Source organism: Panthera onca, chromosome B2, assembly GCF_046562875.1.
Source record: "Panthera onca isolate mPanOnc1 chromosome B2, mPanOnc1 haplotype 2, whole genome shotgun sequence".
Lineage (NCBI taxonomy): Eukaryota > Metazoa > Chordata > Mammalia > Carnivora > Felidae > Panthera > Panthera onca.
The window spans coordinates 3,997,574-4,022,416 of record NC_138343.1 but is presented as its reverse complement, the minus strand read 5'-3'; the positions used below and the strand labels follow the sequence as shown (position 1 = coordinate 4,022,416).

The 24,843-nt window shown below is 40.1% G+C and overlaps 1 protein-coding gene and 2 long non-coding RNA genes across 4 annotated transcripts in view; 1 reads left to right on the top strand and 2 right to left on the bottom strand.

Moving 5' to 3' along the window:
* The window catches only part of LOC144616343 (uncharacterized), a 48,084-nt gene extending 40,756 nt beyond the window's left edge, over positions 1–7,328 (bottom strand). The window contains exon 1 of the long non-coding RNA XR_013555478.2: positions 7,222–7,328. This is a non-coding gene — a long non-coding RNA (uncharacterized LOC144616343). The remainder of the gene's footprint in view (positions 1–7,221) is intronic.
* Positions 7,329–7,334: 6 nt separating this feature from the next.
* The window catches only part of LOC132666635 (uncharacterized), a 48,739-nt gene continuing 31,230 nt past the window's right edge, over positions 7,335–24,843 (top strand). Inside the window, exons 1-2 of one of the 2 annotated variants that reach the window (XR_009604749.3) lie at positions 7,335–7,780; positions 18,637–18,781. This is a non-coding gene — a long non-coding RNA (uncharacterized LOC132666635). Of the gene's footprint in view, positions 7,781–18,633; positions 18,782–24,843 lie in introns of both variants that reach the window. The other variant, XR_009604748.3, reaches the window with a different exon arrangement.
* SLC17A1 (solute carrier family 17 member 1) overlaps positions 10,375–24,843 on the bottom strand; it is a 33,804-nt gene continuing 19,335 nt past the window's right edge. Inside the window, exons 11-13 of the mRNA XM_060614639.3 lie at positions 20,084–20,174; positions 11,529–11,668; positions 10,375–10,900 (exon numbers count right to left, since the gene is read on the bottom strand). Coding sequence (XP_060470622.3) covers positions 11,531–11,668; positions 20,084–20,174 — 229 coding nt within the window. The 3' untranslated portion in view covers positions 10,375–10,900; positions 11,529–11,530. The remainder of the gene's footprint in view (positions 10,901–11,528; positions 11,669–20,083; positions 20,175–24,843) is intronic.

The following is a 24,843-nucleotide window of genomic DNA, read 5'->3' as shown; positions in this document are numbered from 1 at the left end:
GCAGGCCAGAAAGGAGTGGCGGGATATATTCAGTGTGCTGAATCAGAAAACTATGCAGCCAAGAATCCTTTAGCCAGCAAGGCTGTCATTCAAAATAGAAGGAGAGATAAAAAGTTTCCCAGACAAACAAAAATTAAAGGAGTTTGTGGCCACTAAACCAGCCCAGCAAGATTTTTAAGGGGGGCTTTCTGAGGGGAGAAATGATGAAAAAAAAATATATATATATGTGAATATATATATTCATATATATGTATATACATATATTATATATATTATAATATATATATATACATATAATATATATAATACATGTATATATATAATACATGTATTATATATATGTATATACATATATATGAATATATATATTATATATATATATATATTCATACACACACACACACACACACACACACACACACACACACACACCAAAAGCAACAAAAGATTACCAAGGACCAGAGAACACCACCAGAAACTCCAACTCTATAAGCATCATAATGGCAATAAATTCGTATCTTTCAGTACTCATTCTGAACATCAATGGACTCAATGCTCCAATCAAAAGACATAGGGTAACAGAATGGATAAGAAAACAAGTTCCATCTATATGCTGTTTACAAGAGACCCACTTTAGACCTAAAGACACCTTCAGATTGAAAATAAGGGGATGGAGAACCATCTATCATGCTAATGGTCAACAAAAGAAAGTCAGAGTAGCCATACTTATATCAGACAACCTAGACTTTAAAATAAAGATTGTATCAAGGGACGCAGAAGGGCATTATATCATAATCAAGGGGTCTACAGACCAAGAAGGCCTAACAATTGTAAACATTTATTTGCCAAATGTGGCAGCACCCAAATATATAAATCAATTAACCACAAACATAAAGAAACTCATCAATAGTAATATCATAATAGTAGGAGACTTCAACACCCCACTCACAGCAATGGACCAATCATCTAATCAAAAATCAATAAGGAAACAATGGCTTTGAATGACACACTGGACCGGACGGACTTAACAGATATATTCAGAACATTTCATCCCAAAGCAGCAGAATATACATTCTTCTCCAGGGCACATGGAACGTTCTCCAGAATAGATCATATACTGGGACACAAATCAGCCCTCAGCAAGACAAAAAGATTGAGATCCTACCGTGCATATTTTCAGACCACAATGCTATGAAACTCAAAATCAACCACAAGAAAAAATTTCAAAAGGTAACAAATACTTGGTGACTAAAGAACATCCTACTAAAGAATGAATGGGCCAATGAAGAAGTTAAAGAGGAAATTAAAAAGTATATGGAAGCCAATGAAAATGATAACACCACAACCCCAAACCTTTGGGATGCAGCAAAAGTGGTCATAAGAGGAAAGTATATAGCAATCCAGGCCTTCCTAAAGAAGAAAGAAAGATCTCAGATACCCAACCTAACCTTACGCCTAAGGAGCTGGAAAAAGAACAGCAAATAAAACCCAAAACCAGCAGAAGACCGGAAACAATAAAGATCAGAGCAGAAATTAATGCTATCTAAAAACAACCACGACAAAAAAAAAAAAAAAAAACAGTAGAACAAATCAATGAAACCAGAAGCTGGTTCTTTGAAAGAATTAACAAAATTGATAAACCATTAGCCAGTTTGATCAAAAAGAAAAAGGAAAGGACCCAAATAATTAAAATCAAGAATCAAAGAGGAGAGATCACAACCAACACAGCAGAAATAAAAACACTAATAAGAGAATATTATGAGCAATTATATTCCAATAAAATGGGCAATCTGGAAGAAATGGACAAATTCCTAGAAACATATACACTACCAAAACTGAAACAGGAAGAAATAGAAAATTTGAACAGACCCATAACCAGTAAAGAAATCGAATTAATAATAAAAAATCTCCCAAAAAACAAGAGTCCAGGGCCAGCTGGCTTTCCAGGGTAATTCTATCAAACATTTAAGGAAGAGTGAACACGTATTCTCTTGAAGCTGTTCCAAAAAATAGAAATGGAAGGAAAACTTCCAAACTCTTTCTATGAAGCCAGCATTACTCTGATTCCAAATCCAGAGACCCCACTAAAAAGGAGAACTATAGACCAATTTCCCTGATGAACACGGATGCAAAAATCCTCAACAAGATATTAGCCAACCAGATCCAACGATACATTCAAAAAGTTATTCACCACCACCAAGTGGGATTTATTCCTGGGATGCAGGGCTGGTTCAATATCCAGAAAACAATTAACATGATTCATCACATCACTAAAAGAAAGGACAAGAACCACATGATCCTCTCAATAGATGCAGAGAAAGCATTTGACAAAATACAACATCCTTTCTTGATAAAAACCCTCAAGAAAGTAGGGACAGAAGGATCATACCTCGAGATCATAAAAGCCATATATAAACGACCCAACCCTAACATCATCCTCAATGGGGAAAAACTGAGAGCTTTCCCCCTAAGGTCAGGAACAAGACAGGGATGTCCACTCTCGCCGCTGTTATTCAACATAGTATTGGCAGTCTTAGCCTCAGCAATCAGACAACACAAAGAAATAAAAGGCATCCAAATTGGTCATGAGGAGGTCAAACTTTCACTCTTCACAGATGACATGATACTCTATATGGAAAACCCAAAAGATGCCACCAAAAAACTGCTAGAATTGATTCATGAATTCAGCAAGGTTGCAGGATATAAAATCAATGCACAGAAATCGGCTGCATTCCTATACACCAACAATGAAGCCACAGAAAGAGAAATCAAGTAACCGATCCTATTTACAATTGCACCAAAAATCATAAAATACCTAGGAATAAATCTAATCAAAGAGGTGAAAAATCCATACACTGAAAACTATAGAAAGCTTATGAAAGAAATGGAAGAAGACACACAAAAAAATGGAAATAGATTCCATGCTCCTGGATAGGAAGAACAAATACTGTTAAAATGTCGATACTACCCAAAGCAATCTACATATTCAACGCAATCCCTATCAAAGTAACACCATCATTCTTCACAGAGCTAGAACAAACAATCCTAAAATTTGTATGGAACCAGAAAACACCCCGAATAGCCAAAGCGATCTTGGAAAAGAAAACCAAAGTAGGATGCATCACAATCCCAGACTTCAAGCTCTACTACAAAGCTGTCCTCATCAAGACAGTATGGTACTGGCACAAGAATAGACACTCAGATCAATGGTACAGAATAGAAAACCCAGAAATGGACCCAAAAGTGTATGGCCAACTAATCTTTGACAAAGCAGGAAAGAATATCCAATGGAATAAAGACAGTCTCTTCAGCAAGTGGTGCTGGGAAAACTGGACGGCGACATGCAGAAAAATGAACCTGGACCATTTTCTTACACCAGACACAAAAATAAACTCAAAATGGAGGAAAGACCTCAATGGAAGACAGGAAGCCATCAAAATCCTCGAGGAGAAAGCAGGCAAAAACCTCTTTGATCTTGGCCACAGCAGCTTCTTAGTCAACAACGTCTCCGGAGGCAAGGGAAACAAAAGCAAAAATGAACAAACGGGATGACATCAAACCAAAAAGCTTTTGCACAGTGAGGGAAACCACCAACTTTTGTTGGAAAAGGCAACCTCCTGAATAGAAAATATTCATAAATGATGTACTGATAAGCAATTAACACCGAAAATACATAAAGAATGCCTACCAATTCATTTAAAAAAAAACAACTAACGATTCAAATTAAAAAATAGGCGGGGGGGGGGGTGTGTGTGCCTGGGTGGCTAAGTCAGTGGAGCGGCTGACTTCGACTCAGGTCATGATCTCACAGGTGTGTGAGTTCGAGCCCCGCATCGGGCTCTGTGCTGACAGCTCAGAGCCTGGAGTCTGCTTCCAATTCTGTGTCTCCTTCTCTCTCTGCGCCCCCCCCACCCTGCCCCCGCTCACACTCTGTCTCTCTCTCAAAAATAAACATTAAAAAAAATTTTTTTAAAGTAGGCAGAGGACCTGAATAGACATTTCTCCAAAGCAGACATCCAGATGGCCAACTGACACATGAAAAAACGCTCATCATCACTATCATCAGGGACATGCGAGTCAAAACTGCAATGAGGTATATCACTCACACCTGTCAGAAGGGCTCTTATCAAAAAGCTAAGAGATAACAAGCGCTGGCAAGAATGTGGATGGAAAAAAAGAAAACCTCTCATGCACTGTGGGTGGGAATATAAATGGGTGCAGTCACTACGGAGACTAGTACAGAGATCCCTCAAAAAATTAAAAATAGAACTATCACAGAATTCAGCAATTCCACATCGAGGTATTTATCTGAAGAAAATGAAGACACTAATTCAAAAGGACACATGCACACCTATGTTCGTCACAGCATTATTTCCAATAAACATACGGAAGCTACCTAAATGTCCGTCGATAGATGAATGAAAAGAGAAGACGCCCTGTATTTATCCAACAGAATATTACTCAGCTGTAAAAAGAGAATGAAATCTTGTCATTTGCAGCCACACGGATGGAGCCCGGCGCTAAATGGGATAAGTCAGAGCAAGACAAATACCGTAAGGTTGCACTTCTTTGCGAATAAAACACAAAACAAAACAACCAACAAAACAGAAGCAGGTTCACAGATACAGAGGACAAACAGGACGGTTGCCAGAGGGAAGGGGGGTGAAGAGATGGACCAAACAAGTAAACGAAACTAAGAGATCCGCTCTTCCAGTTAAATAAGACACACGGATGTAACATAGGACAACCAGGAATATGGTCAGTGATCGTTGTAACAACTTTGTATGGTGCCGGGTGGTAAATACAAATACTACGGTGACCACTTTGTAATGTGCATAAATATTGAATCACTCTGGGTTTTTTTGGAGCCCCTCTTTTATACCTAAAACTGATACAACATTGTATGTCAATTACTCTTCAGTTAAAAAATGAAATAGGGGCGCCTGGGTGGCTCAGTCGGTTGAGCGCCCGACTTCATTCAGCTCAGGTCACTCATGGGTTCGAGCCCCACGTCGGGCTCTGTGCTGACAGCTTGGAGCCTGGAGCCTGCTTCGGATTCCGTGTCTCCCCCTCTCTCTCTCTGCCCCTCCCCTGCTCACACTCTGTCTCTCTCTGTCTCAAAAATAAATAACATTAAAAAAAATTTTTTTTTAAATGAAATAAATAGGGACACTTTTGGGTGGTTCAGCCGGTTAAGCGACTGACTTCAGCTCAGGTCACGACCTCAACATCGTGGGCTCCAGCCCTGCGTCAGGCTCTGTGCTAATAACTGGGAGCCTGGAAACTGTTTCGGATTCTGTGTATCCCTCTCTCTCTGCCTCTTGCCTCCTCATACTCTCTGTCTCTCAAAAATTAATAGAAATAAAACATTTAAAAATTTTTTAATAGTTAAATAAATAAAAATAAGCAAACAACTTATTAGAGTAAAACTAGAGTTTATGAATTTAAAGTCATAAAGAATAACGGAATACTAACAAGAGGGGAGAAAAAAGAGATAAAATACCAAAAGGGAGGAAGGAAAAATATCATTTGCAAACGATACGATTATTTACCTAGAAACCAGAGAATCAACTTACAAACCATCCTAGCAAGGTATCTCGGCCACAGTTACGTTTCCCAGTTTAAAAAAATAAATCTATTCAAACAATATCTCCCCTATATCCCAGCCCAAACTTGTAAGAAAATATAAGAAGTAAAAATCCCCTTCAGGAAATATAAATTAAATTTGATAAGAAATGCATAGGAAATACATAAAGCAAACTGTAGCACTGGGCTGAAGAAAAAGTGAACCTTCCTTTGGCATTGGTGGGTGGGAGGGGGTAGGGGGGTGGGGCGGGGCGGGGGGGGGGGGGGGTGGGGAGTAGTCTTACTACCTTCTCTTAAGGGAGATCATGCTATTACAGCCATCTTAATTTCTCCCAAATAGATTTAGTGCAATCTCATGCAATTAGATTGCAATTCGGTGCAACTTAAGTACTGCGGTTAAGTCTTTATTAAAATGGCCCAATGATTATAAACTTTCCTGGAATTAAAAGCAGCCGAGGCTACATATTATCATCCTCAAAAATAAAAATGATAACAGTTGTTTGATCAGCCTGATAGTTACATCTATTAAAAATTTAGACCAACCACTATATTAATAACAGGTCCTTGTAACAATAGATATTAAACTATGTATTAAGCCCAGAAACACATATAAACATATCGAAGTTTATTTTACCAAAAGTTGGTATTTTAAATCAGAAGAAACAAATGTGAAGTATTCCCCCCCAAAAAATCTTGGTAGAACTCAAATCACTTGGAAAACAAGTCTGAATCCCGACTTAAGCTGCGCGATAAACATCTGCACACGAAATAAAGACAATAAAGAAACAATGAACTTTTAGGAAGGAAACGTCTATGCTGTATGCGGTCGGTGTCTCTCTTTCTCTCCTTTCCCCTCCGTGTGAGCTCGATGATGGCAAGGTCAAAGACTGCCCTAACTGGTTGAGGCAGCCCATTTGTAAAGCCTGCAAGGACCTCAGAGTAACGCACAGTCGTGACGAATCACAGTATTGCATTCTTGAAACTAATATAACCTGTATGTTAACTGCACTGGAATTAAAATTAAAAAATAACAAAAATGAATAAAAACTAAAACTAACACAAAAAGCTCTCAGGAGATTGAAGTCTGCTGATGGTCGGTCTTGGTATCCTGGTGAGAGTGTCAGAGGGGGACAGGCCGGTGCAGTGACCGCCCACAGGGGCACCGGCTAGGGGAACCTTTTCTGTCACCCATGTGGCTTCACTCTGACATTCTTCATTCTGCAGGGCCATACGGGTCCACTTGTCTTTACACACCCAAACACATTCACCTAAAGCCACCGGGTCAATAAAACCCCTTTGTATCAACGAAACAGAACATACAACAAGTTTACAGATTTTAGGACCACATAATTATGGCATCTAATTTACAAAGCCTCTAAGCCAAGTTTTCTACTGTTGCACAAACCACTGACTGGCCTTACTGGTTAGGCTCACTGGAAGTCCTGATGGCATTATATACAGTTCTGTGTGGTCTTTACTGATTTCCCGCCCCACCTCACCCTCAAACAAAGGCAACTACAACGTACAAAAAGACAAAAAACTAGGGAACTACCTCATGCCAGAACCATCAAGGGCTGTTTACTAAATTAGTGACCAGGAGGACCCAAAGAATAGGTGACATTGGAGTCAACTCACAGCTCCCTGCCAGACACCTGGGCTGCGCTCCTTCCTCGGAAAGGGCAGGAGAGGAAACCGCCTCCGGCCAGGGCGGCCGGATCCTTCCAGCAGCAGGAAGTGGGCGGAGCAAGTGCACCCGGGAACCAGAGGCGATCTTGCAATTCCGGGGGCCAGGCCCTCGGGGCGCAAAGGCTCCGCGCCCGAGGGGAGACGCGTGACCGTGACTGCCCTCTGACATCTTCCCCCAGCTGCTTCGCTCGAGATGGAAAATTGACATGGACCAACTTTGCAACAATGTGTCAGTGTGACTGAGCCGAGCAAATACTGCGGATTCTGCAGACCAGCTGAGCGCTGCCTCGTGGCCCAGGGCCCCGAGGATGCAGGGTGTTGAAGAAGCCTTGCTTCCTCCTCCCAGAGCCGCAAAACTGAGAGCAGGGCCAAAGAGGACACTTCTGGGACTCCGCCACCGGTGCTGGGGTCCCCGCGCTGGCTGTCACCTGGCCTTGGGTCTGCAAGGTGGATTTAAAGCTCCCAGCCCTCCGGCACCCGCCCAACGGAAGCTGCAGAGGCCGAAGAGGTAAACAAGTTACACCTCTGCTGTGTTTGGGGAGTAACACCCTCAGGCAGGCGCCATCCGTCCGGGCAGGAGAAAAGTTACTAGAAAAGTCCGTGGGTGAGATATTTTGAAGGGGAAAAGAAGGCAGCAAAAGAGAGTATTACCTGCTAGTGAAAAATGGACACTTTTTCCAAGAAGGTTTAATCAGAACGTGTAAGCACAATCAGCATTTGAAATATTCCCTGTACCTTCGGAATTATTAGCCGGGGCAAGGAAGCAAGAGGAGGAGGAGGACAGAGATAAGGGGGACATGGTTTTAGGGGAGTATAAAATACAGTATAAAATACAAACATGAAGTGTATGTGTCATGATAACAAAGGCTGTTGGGTTAAACTCACCCCTGCAAAGGAGACAGTGCTCAGCGTGGGGAAAGTATTTGTAAGAAACACAGATTAAGTGAAATGGCTCAGAAAGGTAGAAATTAAACGCGACGGCACTGCATTCCAGAGAATCTGAAGCAAGCACACACACAAGAAATGTGAGAGGGCAGTCATTTTAGACAATTTTAGAAAATCAAAGTTAACCTTTCCAGGGGGGACACACTTACCGAATCTTTATTGATATTGTAATATAACATCAGGATGTTCAATAAAAACTGCTTGGAGGGGAGCCTGGGTGGCTTAGTCGGTTAAGCGTCTGACTCTTGACCTCAGCTCAGGTCATGATGTGACGATTTGTGAGTTCGAGCCCGGTGTTGGGCTCTGCACTGACAGCCCGGAGCCTGGTTGGGATCCTCTCTCTCTCTCTCTTCCTGTCCCTTTCTCTATCTCTCTCAAAATAAGTAAACATTAAAAAAATTTTTTTAAGCTGCTTGGACATAAATGGAAATTAAAAGAGATAATAATGGAAAATTTCAATATACCTTGTAGATTTTAATAGGTCAACTATGTAGAAACAAATACGATTTTTGGGTCTGAATATGATTACTGCCATAGCTATGCCCAGCTCTTTCCTATCTTGGAAATAGAGGATAAACCTTTGCTAATACCTATGGAGTATTTCCCAGCTTTCTTATGTGCTTATTCATAAGGACAACCTCAGTAGTTTCTCTATTAAAATATTTGTATGAGCTCCCATGTTTTTAGCTTCTGGTTGTGTTTCATTCACTTACACAAAATTAACTAACGAAGACATGTTTAATTCCAGATCCAGAGTTTTGCCATTTCTAATCAGCAACCTTGCATATACATGCATCTTGATGAATTTTTGTGATGCACCGTTATGGGAACTCTTACTACTGGCAATACTGAGTCAATTGAATTTTTTTTAATGTTTATTTTTTTTTTATTTTTTTTTCAACGTTTTTTATTTATTTTTGGGACAGAGAGAGACAGAGCATGAACGGGGGAGGGGCAGAGAGCGAGGGAGACACAGAATCGGAAACAGGCTCCAGGCTCCGAGCCATCAGCCCAGAGCCTGACGCGGGGCTCGAACCCACGGACCGCGAGATCGTGACCTGGCTGAAGTCGGATGCTTAACCGACTGCGCCACCCAGGCGCCCCAATGTTTGTTTATTTTTGAGAGAGAGAGAGACAGAGCATGAGCAGGGGAGGGGCAGAGAGGGAGGGAGTCACAGAATCCGAAGCAGGCTCCAGGCTCCGAGCTGTCAGCACAGAGCCCGACTTGGAGCTCGAACCCATAGACCGCAAGACCATGACTGGAGGTGAAGTCGGATGCTTAACCCACTGAGCCACCCAGGCGCCCCTATTGAATTTTTGATTGGTACCTACTAAATTTCCCTCCAACCATCATTTGGACCATTTCTTTCAATAAATTCGCTAACCAGTCATTATTATCGCTTAACGGGAAGAAATTTATTTCTGTACTAATTGATCAGGAAAGTTCCCGGGTGTGTTTACTGTTTCTGTAGCTTCCCAGTCAACCCACTTTGATTTTCAAGGTAAGCAATCATGTCATTTACACATAACGTGAATTTCACCCTTTCCCAGGGTTGATTCCTTTATTTCGCTCTCACCTCCTTCCCCTTAAGTGAAAACCTCACTGCTTATTGCACAGACGAAATGCCAACCCACGTACTGACCCGCCACGTGGCTGCCCATAAATCCCACCTTCTCTGGGCTACTTCGGATTAACTCTAGGTTACGTCCAAGGCCCACGCCTACAGTGTGCTTGGGTTTCATCCTCTCTGGGTGACTCAAATACTCTCATTCTGCGTGTGCGCCTCTCTCCCATGGTGAAACCGCATGACTGAATAATGCCATCAGCTTAGGTATTCCTACTGCACCTAAGTCTAAGACAGACAAACAATCCACGTTCCCCCACAGGGACTGTGTCATTTATCTGCTCCCTTGTACAGTGCTGTTTGTTCTTGCTGTCTCCATTTCCTCCGCTCACATTCCCTCCTTCCTCACCCCCACTCCCCCTTCTCTCCCTCCGTCCCCCTCCCTGTCCCCTTCCTTCCTTCCTTCCTTCCTTCCTTCCTTCCTTCCTTCCTTCCTTCTTTCCTTCCTTCCTCCCTCCCTCCCTCCCTCCCTTCCTTCCTTCCTTCCTTCCTTCCAAAACACAGGTAGAGAAAACTGCCTGAAACAAACATGTAATTCCGTGAACGCTCTTTTAATCACCACTGTGGACATAAAAGTAGAATATTGCCAGAACCTCATAAGTTTTCCATGTGGTCTGTCCTAATCACATCTTCCTCCCCTTAAAAGTAATAACTATCCTGACATTTAGAACAATGTCTTCTCTGCGTGTCTTTACGGATTGGCCACCCTCCACCCTGATAGTGTTGCCAGTTTTTAAAAATGTAATGCTTTTAAAGTCACTTTTGACCTAGACGCTCCCCCTCCTGTCCCCTTTCTTTTTCTTTGTAATTTGTCTGTTAAAAAATCTATTAAGGCCTTTGACTGTAAAATTCCCACAGTTTAGATTTGCTGACGATGTCCTTAGGATTTTGATCAACGCATTCTGCACTCTCTAGTCTCTGTCTTTCTTGCAAAACAGCAGCTGCTATCTACAGGCTTGACTGTACTCAGCTGATGTTCTTAGCAAGACCCTGGTGACGTGTGTTCTTGGGTCAGGATGTACACGGTGTGTCTGTATCTCTCTTTGTGATGTTGACCGCTGTCGGGGCAAAAACAAAACAAAAAAACAGATCCCTTTATTCACTAGAGTTTGTTCAGTAAAGATATCCTTCATATACCAATTCTTATTTATGCATTAGGGGAAATAATTCTATAAAGACACATGTCTACTCTTTACTTACCTCTGATGGAGTTTAAAGAAGAAAGGCACAGTATCAGATTCTCTTTTGAACTTGAATGTGCCCTTAGTCTCCATCATTCGTTCTAGTCAGGGTCACCTTTAAGGTACCTCTTGCGAAACCCATTAGTAAATTCCAGACCTTATGTAATTTGACCTCTGGGTAACATTTCCCTCCCGGGGTGATACGACATTCTCCAGCTGCGCTCCCTGCTGGACCCAGGGCCCTGCCCAGTCCCCCCTTGGAAGCCTCCCCTTCTCTTCCTCACCCTTAAGGTTAGACAGTCCCAGCCCCACTGGTTCCCCAGAATCTCAGAGCGACACCTCTTCTGGGCTGCGTGCTCTCCCCACCTGGACATGGCCCCGTTCTTCCCTCAAACCCAAACTTGTACCCCGCCCAGCACCCCAGTCTGCTCAGGGGGTTCCCTCAACCCTGCCCTCTCCTGCACCCCCACTTTCAAAATCGGACCTCAAGCCGATCACTTCTTACCTTCAGAGGCGTGTTTGTTCTGTTCTGTCTTTATCCCAGTCCTGAATTTCTGCTTTCCCAAATATGAGACAGAAAAGTAGGCTTGTCACATTAACGCCTGCCATCAGGAAGAAGATTTTAAACCAGCCAGATTCCGGATTCTGAGGATTTTAGTACAAAGTAATTATAAATTAGTGGGCTTGAGGTGCTTTTTAACACTTCCAATATCATGTTAAAATCAGTACAGGTTCAGCACAAATCACTTTACAGACATGGAAAAACACACTCATAAGGAGCAAAAAAAATTTGTCAGTTCACTCTACAAAGATAATGACCATTTATCTTTCTCCTTTTTTGATTTTTGTCTATGTGCATATAATTTTTCATATATCAAAATGGCATTATGATGTACATAGTGCCCAAGCCAAGAATGCATATGTTTTTATTTAGAAATATGAACGTGTTTTAAAAAAAAGAAATATGAATGTTTGCATATCAAGAAATATTCGACCTTTACTGACTTATTAGTAATCCAGAGTTTAGATTTATAAAATGTGTAAAACATCCCTTATTTCCTTATATTTAAGTGGTTTTTCACTTTTTGCTGCTATAAATTGGAGCACTTTTGAACAAAACTTATCAAATACCTTTTCCTTATTCCTAACTCATTTTCTCTTTGAGCCTCTAATACGATCAGTTTCATTAATAGATCTTGTAACATTCAGCCACTTTAACTTTCATAGAAAATGGCTTACTTAATCATGGTGTCATAGGCATATATTTTAATATGCTGGTGGACTCTATGCACAGGTAATTTATTTCATTTTTGCTTCTATATTCAAAGATGGCATTGAATTTTAATTATGTTTGAGATCTGTTTTACCATTTTGCCTTTTAACTTTTGTATCATCTTAAAATTAAATTTTATGTAGTTGAATGTATAATGCATCGTGATTGGGTTTAAATGTCTGGTGTCATGCTTTCGAAGGATGTCCAACCAGAAATTTATATAATTACTAAGTCCTATTCTACATTAGTATCTTTATTGTTCTTTCCTTCCTTTACATCTTTCACCATCTAGAATAAATTTTGGGGTCAGGTGTGAGAACAGAGTATAATTGTATTTTTCTACAAGGGGGTTTCCACTATGTATTTGTTTTTTGTTTTTTTTAAAATAAATCCATGCCCTCGGTTTGAAATGAAACTTCATCATCCAGAATGTATTTTTTTCGCAACTTGACCAAATCATCATCTGTTTTATTTAAAATATAATTTAGAAAATATATATAGATAATAGATATAATATATATTATTATATATATATTATATCTATTATCTATATATATATATATATATATATATATCTATTATATATATATATAATTTAGGAGTAGACCTTGAGAAACTAAAAAAACAAGTTTCCAGACTAGACATTAAATATATTTAATTATACTGATCTCTCTAATTTAAACATGCCATGCTTGGCAGCTCATTGGCAAAGTCAAGAAAAGGAGCGAGACCTGCCCAGAAATTCAATGACAAATAATATAGTTTGCAGTGATTTGAAGTTAATACAATTCATTGTGATTTGGAATTGAAGTCCAGCATGGAAACTTGACTGTGCCTCTTTCTTCGTGTATTTTCACTGATACTGCTTCTAGGTGTGCAGTTTTCTTCATAGGGGACTTTGCACAAATTTCATTTTTCCCCCATAGGTATGGGTTGATAAATGCTCTTTAGATTTTTCCACAATATGCAAACTGACTTTGATTCTTTCTCCCCAGGGGGACACTCTGTTCTCTGTACATCATGTTATTTTGTTCTTCTGCATTTACATCGTATATACCTGTAACTTACTTTTCTTGAGCAACTGGGTTTGCTAGCATTTCCCTGCAGGATAAGAGAGTTTTTCCTGATTTCAAAGGGTGCGCGGGTAATGAGACTAAGAGCTATTATGGGTTGAGTATATGAGCGTCTGACACTTGCATGCATGATCGGATTCAGTAAACCCGTAAATCCCATGACGTTTCTATGTCATTTTGGCCATTTATAGCTGGAGACACCAAGAATTAGAGGGAAAATGTTTCTGGGTCACATAGCTTAGAAGTAGCTGAATAAGATAGTTTTGCCAGAGAAATACACACTCTAAACAGCTAAGCGGCTGACCCTCAATTGTTTCCACTATTATTGCCTAAAAGAAAACTTTTTTCCTGATAATAGAGCAATGCCATCTTTCTTTGGTTAATGTTTGCTTCATTCTTTTTTTATGCTGTCCCTACAACTTTCAATATTTCTATCTCTTTATTCTAGGCAGGTATCTTATATATAAATGGCCTAAGAATGGATTGAGTTTTTAATCCAGTCTTAAAACCCTTGTCCTTTAACCACAGAAGTTAGTGCGTCTATATTTATTGTGACCACTGGTGTATTTGCTACAATTTCTGTGTTTTCAATCTTTCCTATATACTAACCGTATTCTTACTCATCCCCCCCCACACACACACATATCATTTCTTCTTTCAAATCGAGGGGGTTTTGCCTTTTTTTTTTTTCCACATCGCATTTTTCTCCTCTACCCTGGTTTGAAAGTTTCACATTCTGCCTATTTTTAATGGTTACCCATATACCAAAAAAGAAAAAACTGTAATATTAATCCCTATATTTTAAAAAATCAGAAGGACCAGGAGGAGGGGAAACAGGGAGTTGTTCAGTGAGGAAAAAGTTTCAGTCATGCAAGATAACAAAGTTCTAAAGATCTATTGTACGACAATGTACACATACTTAACAATACTCTTAATACTGTAACGTACACTTAAAAATTAAGAGGACAAATTTCTGTGTCTTTTACTACACTAAATTTTTTTTAAAAAAGTCAGAGAAGAATCCTATAGCTTCTGAATAAAAACTGATTCATTAAAAAAAAATTAACTCTTTAGTTTCTCATCAGTGTCTCCCAGATTATTTTTTCTTATACTCTAGCTCTGTCTTGTTTTTCCTTATAACTGTACATGTTGTGTTATTAACAGTATTTTATAAAGTCAGTGTTTTTAAAAATTATGTTTATGTTACTTTCCTTTTGAAAGAGAGAGAGGGAGAAAATGAGTGGGGGAGGGGCAGAGAGAGAGAGGGAGACACAGAATCCGAAGCAGACTCCAGGCTCTGAGCTGTCAGCACAGAGCCTGATGCAGGGCTCGAACCCACAACGGTGAGATCATGACCTGAGCTGAAGTCGGACAGTTAACCGATTGAGCCACCTAGGTGCCCTTATAAAGTCAGTATTTTAAAAAAATTTCTCCATTACCGTCTTGCATATTTTGGGGTGTATTCTAATTCCAAAACAATTCCTTTTGTTAGTAGTGTGAATGATGCCATATATATATAAAATGCCCACTAGGTAACATTTCCGGTATTTATAAACGCTGCTATTTAAGTATGTTGATTTCGTTTTGAGCAAACTTCCTGAACTCCATTCTTACTTTCTTCCATTTTCTATTTTTTATTGCTCGTGTTGGTTTTCTGAAGCCTTATTTTATTCTTTCTGATTCTTAAATCTGTATTTTTCTTTCCTTTTAAAACAGTGTCTAGAAATTCCAGTCCAGTGTTAAAAAGTTGATAAGGAATGTAGGTATGAGCCTCCTTTTCTCATTTCTCACCTTCAGGAGTATGCATCTTATTTTTTATTCAACTTTTTAATTTCCTTATTGTTTCTTTTATAAACTGTCAGCTGCCATCATCTACAAAGCTTTGTGAGGTTACGTTACTGATGAAACATCATCACTTAACATCATCTAATGCAAATAATTGCTTTCACCACCTTTTCCAAATGCAAATACCTGCTTTGAAACACTTTCAGTTCTTCTTTTTTTTTTTTTTTTAATGAAATGTCTAGCTTTATATTTTTGGGGGAATTTTTTTTTTTAATTTAAATTCCAGCAGTTAACATACAGTGCTATATTCCTTTCAGGAGTACGATACAGTGATTCAACACATCCATATGTTACCTGGTGAGAAGTCACCCCCACCCCGTGACCATCCGTGAGTTCTCCATAGTTGAGAATCTGTTTCTTGGCTTGCCTCTTTCCCTCTCTTTTTTCCCCTTTGCTCATTTGTTTTATTTTTTAAATTCCACATGTGAGTGAAGTCATATGGGATTTGTCTTTCTTTGACTGATTTCACATCGCGTAATACTCTCTACCTCTATCCACATCAGAAATGCATCTTAAATTTCTTCATCCGGTAAAAATAATCTATAGTATTTTGGCGTAAAGAATTTCCACATTGGGGCGCCTGGGTGGCTCAGTCGGTTGAGCGTCCGACTTCGGCTTAGGTCAGGATCTCGCAGTTTGCGAGTTCGAGCCCCACGTCGGGCTCTGTGCTGACAGCTCAAAACCTGAAGCCTGCTTTGGATTCTGTGTCTCCCTTTCTCTCTGTCCCTTTCCTGCTCATGCTCTGTGTCTCTCTGTCTCTCAAAAATGAATACACGTTAAAAAAAAATAGTTGAAAAAAATTTCCACATTAAAGAAGTTCCTTTCTTTCCTTATTTTGCTAATCGGATGCAAAAAAAAAAAAAAAAAAAAACCTCATACGAATTTTGGAATTTTATGTGCCAATTGAGATAATCCTAGAAGTTTTTTTTTTCTACGTTGATCTAATGCGATGAATTACACCGCTAAATACACTTACATTAAACTATCTTTGCTTTACTGAAATAAAATCCACTTGGTCATGAGGTATTGTTTTTTAATATACTCTTAGCTTTGGTTGACTAATAATTTCTTTAGGACTTTTGCATCTCTGTTCATGAGTTAAATAGGCCTAAATATTTCTTCCGTGGCTATCATCTGGTTCTGGAATCAAAATTATACAAGCCTTATAAGTGCTTTCAGAATTCTTTTTCTTAATTTCCGGCATCAGTAGTTGAGAATAGGAATAAACTATCCAATATTAGGTAGCACACAGCTGGTAAGCCACCTCGGCCTGAGTTCAGGTTCAAGATGTTTGAATGCTACTTCAGGTTTTCCATTTTGATTGGTCCATCCGTGGTCTTTATCTTTTGTGAGCCAATTTGGGTAAATTATATATTTTTAGAAATGATTTTGTTCATCCAGGTTTCCCCACTTTTCAGCCTGGGGTTGTTCTGAATATTCTTGGCTTTTAATCTACATTGTCCCTGAAAACATTTCCCTTTTCTCATTGGGAAATGAGTATTTTATTTGAATCTTGTCTCTTGTATCCTGCTCCAGAAAGTTTATCTGATTAATCTTTTCACGTTACCAATTTTAAGTTTTATATATCTTCTCTACGGTTTTATTAACTGTAGAATTTACTTATTTTCCCCCTTATTAGTTTAGTCCTTATCTTTTGGGTTCGCTCTGTTGTTTTTCTCGCCCCCCCCCCAAGTTCTGGAGTCGAATGCTCAGTTTATTTATTTTTGGTTGTTTTTCTGGTGTTTTCTTTTATAAATTAGGTGAAGTTGTAAATTACCCTTTATGTCCATATACTTCCAAATGTACCAATTTCACCGTCATTCAGTTTAAGTATTACTTGATTCTTTTTTTGATGTTCTCTTAAACCCAATAATTATTTACTGTTACGTTGTTCAGTTTTATAAACGTACGTGATCTTCTTAGAAATCCTGTCGGTATTGATTTTGGGTGTTATCGCACTTTGGTTTTCTGTAGAATACTGGTCCTCTGGAATCTAATTTACCATCTTTTCTCAGTGGAAGAACTGAGTCAAATCACTGAGCTTGCCAATATAGGCGATTGACGATCTAAGACATTTCTTATTTTCGAAACATATGTGGCTTTTTCTACGTGGCTTTTCTCTTTCATTTCTGTCATAAATGAACTGTGATTGGAGGACACATTTTGTGTAATCACAGTCCTGTTTACAATTGCTAGGATTTACATCATGGCACAGTATGTGGTCAGATTTTGTTAACGTTCCGGGACACCTTGAAAGGAATGAGGATTCTGTGGTTGTTGAGTGGGGCATTACTCTGTACGTATCAGTTAGGCCAAGTGTGTCAATTGTGTTGCTCAACCAGAAAAATTATTGTGGCTGCAATAATTAACCTCCTGCTCTGCCCTTCTGGTCACCACAGATCTGATTGACTCACCTTACCCCACACAGAACACATTAATCAAGGCCGAGCACTCGTTCGATCACTTCAGGACCCGATCAGAGGGCGTTCAAGTGCACAGCGAGAGGTAGCCCTCGGGATGCCTGCCTCACCTCCATAAACCAGCTGCTGCTGTCTGTCTCCCAATCTGGCTTCCAGAAAGGAAGGATTTATGATGGCTGTTGGATGGCCGTGCTACCACAGGATACGGCACGATGGAGCTTCCGGCCTTTTAAGTTGCCTTTACTAACAGAATTGGCCCAAATTACTCTCTCATTACTGGAATCAGAAGCCTCACCAATTCTCTTGTTAGCTGCATTTAATCCGAAATTTTTTGTTTCATTTTTTATATTTTTGGTTACCAAAGGTTAGATTTGGTTCTTTGTCGGATGCTATGCTTCTTATTTATATTTTCGATCCTCTCTTTTGCTTCTTTAAATACATACATAGGGGCACCTGGGTCAAGCGTCCGACTTCAGCTCAGGTCATGATATCGCGGTTTGTGAGTTCGAGCCTCGAGTCAGGCTCTGTGCTGACAGCTCAGAGCCTGGAGCCTGCTTCGGGTTCTGTGCCTGCCTCTCTCTCTGCCCCTCCCCTGCTCATGCTCTCTCTCTCTCTCTTTCGAAAATAAACATTTAAAAACATTTTTTAAATATATACATAGATTTCAAATACCTTTAAAGATATATTCCAAGTTTTTTTTATTCTCTCACATGACCCCTTGTTTCTTCACGTGTCTGGTGATTTTTGGTTGATTGTGAAATCACATTCCCTAAACTTCCCTGCACGAGAAAATCCTGGAGTATGAATTTAGGGTGAGTTTCTCCGGAGAAATTTCACTAGTTTCTACCAGGCATCTGTGGCCTCCTCGAAATTTCAATTCTTGGCTTATGGCACTTGAAACCAGTCGAGTTTGAATCTGGGCCCCCAAACCTTGTGAAAATTGGTGTATTGATTCAGGTATTCAGAAGGTCTTTATTCTGTTTTTCCTTTCCCTCCGAGCAGGGGCTGAGACAGACTAGTTCCCCCACTAGACGGAGACAGCTTTGGCTGTCTCTGGAGCCACGTTTCCTCTGAGCCTTCGGAAACCAGCGGAGAAGTCAGCTCACCTGACAAGCTTTTGGAGGTGCACTCAGCACGTCTGAGCGAGGTAAACCCAAAAACAGACCGAGTGGGCTCTGTGCTGGGGCGGGGGGCAGCCTGGGCTCCTGGAGCTCTGCCTTTCCACGGAGGCCACCTCTCTCATCAGGGAGTTTCCACGCGTATAGTGGTTTCTCCTGCCTTCCCGATACCTTACGTACGTGGAGCGTGATGGTGGAGGGCTCCCCTCTTTGGGAAATCTGGCCATGGCAGATGCAGGCCATCTCTCCTTGGCCCGGGTCATCAGGACCACGTAGAGGAATTGCCTGGATCCTGCTACACCACAGCTCATGGGCTTTCCCCCAAAGACACCAAGTTTGTATATGACCTTCACGGGGCTAGCGGTGTGAAGGGGCAGTCCTTTGTGATTACAGTTTTATGCTGGCATGTCTGTCCCAACTTTTTTTTTTTTTTTTTTTTTGAGTGATTTTGGGATGTTATCTCTTGTTCCTGGTTTGTCCATCACAGCTGAAGAGGAAGGTCACCCAGGGCGGCCCATGGCTTCAGCGGGCATTTATGTCCCTGGGATCAAGCTCTTCCTTCGTGTTTGATCTCTGAAATTTTCTCTTGGGTCTTTTTCAAGATCAGCTCGGCACGTAGAATGATTGTTTAAGCTTGATAGGGCATTTTAGTGTTCTTAAGAGAAGGGTTTCAGGTAACCCTGCCCACAACACTTGTAGAAACACAAGTCAGCCTTTCTAGAAGTGTTTCTTCTGGTCTTTCATTCTAATTTGCTCCTGATTTTCAATTCCTTTTCTAGCAAAACTGTATCTTGTTACTTATATCACCATTCATCCAGCCAAATTCCTGTTTTGATCAGGCCACACACCCATTATTAAAAATCACAGAGGTCCTGGGCACGTGGCTGGCTCAGTCGGTTAAGAGTCAGACTTTGGCTCAGCTCATGATCTCAAGGTCTTGTGGGTTTGAGCCCCGCATCCGGCTCTGCATTGAGAGCTCAGAGCCTGGAGCTGGCTTTGGATTCTGGGTCTCCCTCTCTCTCTGCCCCTCCCCACTTGTGTGTGCTCTCTCTCTCTCAAGTATTTTTTTTTTTAAATCACAGAGGTCCAATTCTGTCCCCCTGACCAACGACGAAAATGTTCCCAGCACAACTAATTGACATCCAGCGAGAAAGAAATTGTATTATCTGTAAGTTTGGAGGGATGCCTGATCTCACCAGGTTTGATGTGACAGAATATCTCATTACTCACCTCTGGCAGATGTCACCTCTACAATTGTTTGTATATACATTACTTTCTTTCTGTACAATTAATATGAGAAAGGTAACCGCCCATGTCTGAATGCTCCTTACCTCATTCAGGATCATTCCACACAGAATGGAAGAAATTAGTCCTCCTATCATTCCAATTACATTTGTAACTCCCTTAAGAAATCCGTAATAACTGTGCAAAAAAGAACGACAAAACACAGATGTAAAGTCGTATAAACACTACAGGAAAAGCCAGCCTAATGAAATGAGGTTTAAGAGAGCTAACTGTTTATTTCTTGAATTTTTCATTCCTCCTGCTCAAATTCCATTAAAATGTCAAAAAAGTATGCCAATATAATTAACTTTCCGGTTACAGCACAAAGTCAGAAAAGTTGGCTTTTTAAGAGATTGAGAAAATGAGACCATAGTAGAGTGACAGCCAGCAGGATTAGGAAATCTGTAAATACAGTTGAGAAATTCGGAAAGTGATGTTTATTGGTAATAGAAACCGGTTTAGGGTTAATACAGAATGGAAGGACTCTATTCACCTGGCCTGTTGCCACAGTCCCAGATCCTGGCCCCAGCGACTGCTCCAGTCCTCAGACAAGGAGGGCAGAAGCTAGTTTCCAAACAACAGTGCTTGGCCAGTCCTGGGTACCCAGACCCAGCTCTGCAGCAAGTGAACTACAAAATCAGGGAAGCCACAGAGAATGATCAATACACTAGGGCTCAAATCCATCAAGCCACAGAGCACAAGGAAGTGCCTTTCAGAGAGCGGAATCAGTGTCTTTCCGAGAAATGAGTTCTCTCCAGGATGGGGAGTCTTTGCCTTTCCTGCCTAACAGCTTTCACCATTAGAGGTTCTGTGTGTTCTCCCTTTTTCTGAGAGTGAGGGTTTTCTGTTTGTTTTGTTCTGTCCATTTGATTTTGTGTCCCTGGGTCTATTTTATTCCTCCTCTGCCTTCACATGTGGGAGGCTGTGTGTAGTTGGTCTGTTAGTTTCTGTGTCTTAAGAGAGGCATCACCTAGGGACCCAGAGTCCCTGCAAGCAGCTGTAGGCAGTCACTGGGTGCAAATTTGATTTGCTTTTTCGGGGGAGCTAGAGGGTGTGTCCTAATGTGTAAAGAAGAACATTTATGATCGTGAGCAGCCACAGGTGCAGATCGGGGCAGAGACCTCCAACTGTCCCCGGAAGGTAGAGTTCCCTTTTTCATTTTAGCGGTAGGACCCCTAAGGTCTTTGTGGGAATTGGGCCACTGAGAACTTTTGTGGGCCTTTGTCACATTTGCCTTCATGAGCCCCTCTCCCCATAACGATATTAAAAATTATATTTTATGACTGTGTGTGTGTGTGTGTGTGTGTGTGTGTTGAAGAACTTTTCAGTGTCATCTAATTGTCAGATTTACTGACATGAAGTTGTCCATAATATTATTTCCTTTTTATATGCTGTGACTTACCATAATGCACACTTTGATGTTACTCATTTGACCGTTTTTCTCTTTATTTTTCTTAATCAGCTTCGTTATTTTACTAATTTTATTAATTCCCAAAGAACCAACCTGTGACATTGTCGATTTTATGTTATGACTTTTTCCCCCTAATCTTCATAATTTGGGGGGAGGGTTAAATTTGCTCCTTTTTTCCTGGCTACTTGAGATCAAAACATGATTATTGATTTGAAGACTTAACTGTCTTTCGATGTATATGTTTAAAGCTATACATGTCTCTCTGGGCATGATTTTAAAACCATCCCACATACTTTGAAATGTCCTATTTCATAATTTAATGAAAGTATTTTCTAATTCCAACTGTGATTTCTTCTTTAAGACATTAATTTGAAAGCAATAGGTTATGTGTCATTTACTTTTGATGGCGACCTTAATTCACTGTGATCTAAGAATATACAGTAAAACCTTGGTATGTGAGCATAATTCATTCCGGAAACATCCTTGTAATCGAAAGCACGTGTATATCGGAGTGAATTTCAAGAACCGTTGGCTCAGTTGTGATCAGGTGACATTTGGCCTCATGTACAACTCGTATTGCAAGACGTCGCTCGTTTATCAAGTTAAAATTTATTAGAAATGTTTGCTTGTCCTGCAGAACACTCACAGGACAAGTTACTCTCAGTCCAAGGTGTTACTCTTCTGAATGATTTCAATCGTTTTAAATTAATTGCAGCTTGCTTTATGATCCGGCATATTGTCAGTTTCAGTAACTGTTTTGTAGGCAACTGAAAATAATTGGGATCCTCTCCTCGTTGAGCACAGTGTCGTGTTCCATATTCGTCAATTAGGTCAAGCCCGTCACATTTTGTTCTTGTCATTCTAGTCGTCCACGTCCTTACTAACTTCGTGTCTCCCTCATATTTTGTACAAGCTGTTCAAAGAGGTTATGAAAATTTCTCCCTCCGTGGTACGTTTGTCTAGCTCTTTGAGTCCTCTCCGTTCGTACTGAATATAAATTAAGGCTGTATTCTTGGATTCAGAGGTATAATTCTGATATTTTTCTCTTCACCATTGTGAACTAACACTTTATTTCTAGTAGTGTTCCACTTTTTCCGATACTAGCATAGTTGTTTCAATCTTCTTTTGGTTAATATTTGCGTGGGATACCTCTCTATAGCCTTTAATTGCATCCGTGCTATGTCCTCATGTTTATTGCATGTTTTATTTGTAGCAGGCTACAGTGTCCTTTATCATTGAGCTGGACAGTCTTGATACTCACTTGGAATATTTCATCCATATTGGTCTAATACAATAACTGATATACTTATGACTGTCTTTATCTGTTCACTATTTTCTTTTTGACCTCTGCTTTCACATTCCACTTTTTCTTTCTTCTAGATTCATCGGTTTTATTTTTTCCGTCTATGACAGTATTTCACTGTTGTTTTCAAGCACTGAAGATATTATAGCATGTCCTTTTCACTTTAGTATGAATTATACTTTTACTCTTTTCTCTACAACACCAGAAGCTTAGAACGTTTTTAAGATTTTAATATTTTAACATTTCTGTGCATCTCCCTCTTTGCATTGTTGCATCCTGTATTTTAATTCCTTAATGCAGTTTGGTTTGATGTGCGTTTCAACTCACAAGGTATTCTCTACTGTTTTGCAAATCAGTGGTCTCTATAATTACACACATATTTACCCCCTTATCGCTCCTGAGTCGTCCTAGCACAATCAGGTTTCAATAGGGATAATTTCTCTTTACCTGAAAATTTTCTTTCGGTATCTCTTTTAGTGAACGTCCACTGGTGACAATTTCTCTGTCTGAAAACATTTTTATTTTGCTTTGACTTTCGAAGAGTGTTTTCACTAGGTATAAAATTCTAGGCTGACATTTATTTCTTTTAGCACTTTATAGAGCTCATCTCATTACCTCTGGATTTCATGGTTTCTGTTGAAACCAGAGGTCAGGCTTAATATTGTGCTACTTGAAAGTAACATGCCTTTTCTCTCTAGTTCCTTTTAAGATTTTTTTTCTTTGTCTTTGGTTTTTGGCATTCTTAATGTGTATATTATAATTTACATGTCACATGGTTGAAATTCACAGAGCTTTGTGCATGTGTGGTTTACCATCTTTCATTACTTTAATATTATTTGGGGCTGTTTTCTCATAAAATATGGCTTATGTCCCATTTTATTTCTCCTTTCCTTCTGAGACTCAAGTACAGATTTGTTAGCCTTTTTACTTCATTCCACATTTCCGTTTATTCACTTTTTTTTTTTTCCTGTATATTTCAGTTTGGATATTTCCTATGATACACCTTCCTATATACCAATCCTGTCTTCTCTTTGTGGCTAATTTGTCATTAAACCTATCTATTGGGGCGCCTGGGTAGCTCAGTCTGTTGGGCGGCCAACTACAGTTCAGGTCATGATCTCGCAGTCTGTGAGTTCAAGCCCCACATCGGGCTCTGTCCTGAGAGCTCAGAGCCTGGAGCCTGCTTCCGATTCTGTGTCTCCCTCTCTCTGCCCCTTCCCTGCTTGCTCTCTGCCTCTCTCTGCCTCCTAGAAATAATAAAAAAAAACAATAAAAAATTAAAAAAAAACCCTATTAAGATTTTAATTGCAGACATTTTATTCTTCAGCTCTCAAACTTCCATTTGATTGTTTGTATAGATTCCATTGCTGGTCAAATTCTTTATATTTTCATCTCTTTTCTTCAGCTTTCCCCCCTGGTTTCTTGGTATATTCATCACAGCTATTGCAAAGTTCTTCTCACCTGATAACTTTAATATCTCTATCAGTGGTAGGACTATTTCTGATGCATTTATGGTTACTGATCACATGGCCCTATCCCTTGTCATGCCTAGTAATTTTTTATTAAATGCTGGACATTGTAAATAAGAGCTGTAGGGACTCCAAGAATATGTCATACTTTTCAAGAAAAGATTCACTGTTCTCTGTACTAGATTTGGAGAGGAGGGAATAGATCACTAATCTAATTAGGGAATGAAGTAAGATGAGGCTAGGTTTCACTGTTGGCAAGAGTCAATTTACCTCTAGGACCCCCCTAGGTATTGCACTCTATGTTGTTACATGGAGAGTTCAGTATATTTGGCCGGGGCCCTCCAGGCTTTGGTAGATCTTGTCTGCTTTGTACAGATAGTATAGGAAATTCTGCCACTTGCCCGGTCGAACTTCAGAATTCAACAAATATCTCAAGGAGAGAAAGTGACTTTATGCTCAAATTCTCTTAATTTCCAATGTTGTCGCTCCAGCCCGTGCACCTGGAAGCTTGGCTAATCTCTCTATTCAGAGAAGCAGCCTCCTCCCAGGTCCAAACCTGGATTATTAGCCATTTTACAATTGGCACATGACCCCAAGAAAAAAGTGGCAGGAACTGTCCGCTCA